Source organism: Macaca thibetana, chromosome 11 (genome assembly GCF_024542745.1).
Source record: "Macaca thibetana thibetana isolate TM-01 chromosome 11, ASM2454274v1, whole genome shotgun sequence".
Taxonomy (NCBI): domain Eukaryota; kingdom Metazoa; phylum Chordata; class Mammalia; order Primates; family Cercopithecidae; genus Macaca; species Macaca thibetana.
In genome coordinates, this window is record NC_065588.1 from 119606292 (window position 1) to 119608700 (window position 2409).

General features: G+C 51.2%; 1 protein-coding gene across 3 annotated transcripts in view; it reads right to left on the bottom strand.

Moving 5' to 3' along the window:
• MPHOSPH9 (M-phase phosphoprotein 9) overlaps positions 1-2401 on the bottom strand; it is an 85581-nt gene extending 83180 nt beyond the window's left edge. For 2 of the 3 annotated variants that reach the window (XM_050747872.1, XM_050747873.1), the window contains exon 1: positions 2090-2401. In XM_050747872.1, coding sequence (XP_050603829.1) covers positions 2090-2392 — 303 coding nt within the window. In that variant the 5' untranslated portion in view covers positions 2393-2401. Of the gene's footprint in view, positions 1-1148; positions 1318-2089 lie in introns of all 3 variants that reach the window. The other variant, XR_007717640.1, reaches the window with a different exon arrangement.
• Between the last annotated feature and the right edge of the window lie 8 nt (positions 2402-2409).

The window sequence follows — 2409 nt, forward strand, 5'->3', positions numbered from 1 at the left end:
GCCTTATTCATTTGTTTAATAAATTCTACCAAGTATATATGTTTGTTGACTTATACAGAGACTAGAAGAACTGAACTTCTTAATTTTTTTTTTTTTTTTTTTTTTTTTTTTTTGAGACGGAGTCTCGCTCTGCCGCCCAGGCTGGAGTGTAGTGGCCGGATCTCAGCTCACTGCAAGCTCCGCCTCCCGGGTTCACGCCATTCTCCTGCCTCAGCCTCCCGAGTAGCTGGGACTACAGGCGCCCGCCACCTCGCCCGGCTAGTTTTCTGTATTTTTTAGTAGAGACGGGGTTTCACCGTGTCGGCCAGGATGGTCTCGATCTCCTGACCTCGTGATCCGCCCGTCTCGGCCTCCTAAAGTGCTGGGATTACAGGCTTGAGCCACCGCGCCCGGCCTTGAACTACTTAATATTTGTTTTAAAAAGAGCCAATTAAACTGTTAACAACCATAGCTTCCCCATTGTGTGGAAGTACATTTTGAACTATATATATGGTCTTTTGTCTCTGTGCAGCTATTCTTAGAAAATAAACCAGCTGGACACACTGGAGCCTGCCTGCTGCTACTGGGAGCATGTCCCAGCTACTCTGGAGGCTGAGGTGGATCACTTGAGCCCAGGAGTTCAAGTCTGCAGTGAGCTATGATCCTGCCACTGCATTCCAGCTTGGGCAACAGAGCAAGACTCCATCTCCTAAAAAATAAAAATAAAAATACTAAATAAAAAAATTATTTGCCAGGCCAACTAAAATTTCACTGAAGCTGGGTATATACATTGGCAAATTGGCTGTAACAGGTCAAACAAGATGCCTCCTTCCTGGGGAATTCATGCATTTATAAAAGAGCAAGGGAGCAAGAAGAAAAAGGAGAAATAAAGGGAAAAAAAACTCAGCTGCTCACAAACTGAAAAGCTTAGAGAGTGCAACAGGAATACTGTCTAGTATTCCGCTTCCGCTAGATTCCCACTTTTAGGTCCTGCTTCTATAAAGCATTACACAAAAACAGGGACCATTTCCTTCAGGGACAGGAGTGAATGCAAAGGGTAACCGGACCTAACTAAATTGACTTTTCCCCAGTGGCTCAGCCCATCACCCACGACAAATGGGGCACTGAAACAGTCAAGGACTGCCCCTTCCAACTGGCAAGAGAAATACCTGGATTCCAATCACCGTGCTGTTATGCCAGGAAAACACAAGCTCTCCAGGGAGATGGACCTGCAACCCCATCTATTATTTCCCCTGCTGAGGTAATCCGGATCCGGATGCAGATCCAGATGGAAAACCACTACAAATTCAAGGATGCTTCTCTATTGGAGTGGAGGTGCTATGGGGAGGGCAGGGAAGTAAGAGGGAAAAATCCTTAAACACCCACATATACAATGCAAAAAAAATTTTTTTATTTTGATACAGAATGAATATAAGAGCAGAGCTTTTACATTTCTCAGCAACAAGATATGACGCTTTTGGTGTCCCCACCCCCTAGCAAAAAAAGGGAGCTGGGCAAAAGGAACGATTGGCGGTTATGAAACATGAAAGTTAACTGGGCGCTCCGCCTTGCCTGGAGGCTTGGGGGAGAGAAAGAGATTTCAGATAGGGATGAGACCAGATCCTGACATTCTGGGGCTCACAGCCAGCCCGCAATGGCTGGTGGCCGCCATGGGGTCAAAGTGGGAAGGAGAGGGAGAATTCATGCAGTCGCCTAAGCTACGGAAAGCAGGGAGGACGGAGAAAAGCCACCGCTCCTTCAACTACAACCGCGATCCCAAAAGGAAGCCGGGACACCTTGGCAAAAAACGGGAGGAAATAAAATAAATAAATAAATAAATAAAACCACAAACCCCCCGCCCCTCGGGAAGGGCGCTCCGCTATTGGGCCGCGCGAGTGTCACTCAAGGGCGCCGGGTCTAGAAAAGGCGCACCGCGGCCGGGCAGAGCGCCCACACCGCGAAGGGCTGCGGTGGGGTCAAGTTCATCGGCCACCGTCTCCTCACACCCCAGCCCATCACCACACTCAGGGGGCCGCTAAGACGGTGTCTCCTAAGTCTCGTCCCCTGTCCCCAGCGGCCTACAGCTCCCTGCAGGCTGGCGGCCGCTTACCTGGCCGCCGCTCCCGCTGCCGATGTCAGGGTCAGGAGAGCGGCCTCTCGCGACCGTTACTCGAGAGAGCGCGCGCGCGCGCGCCCGGCGTCTCGCCGGTGATTGGCTGCCCGGAAGGAGGCGGAGACAGCCAAAGGTGGTGCGCGCGTCCACCTCGCCCTTCCCCCTCGCGCAGCTCCAACCAGAGATGTCCAACCCCGGGGGTGTGACAAGGGAGTGGGGTTGCTGTGAAACCCTCTTCTCTGATTGGCTCTCTGGAAGCCAGCCGCTGCCGCGAGGGAAAGAAGCTTCAGTTTGTCGCATGCGCAGTGAGTAAACAT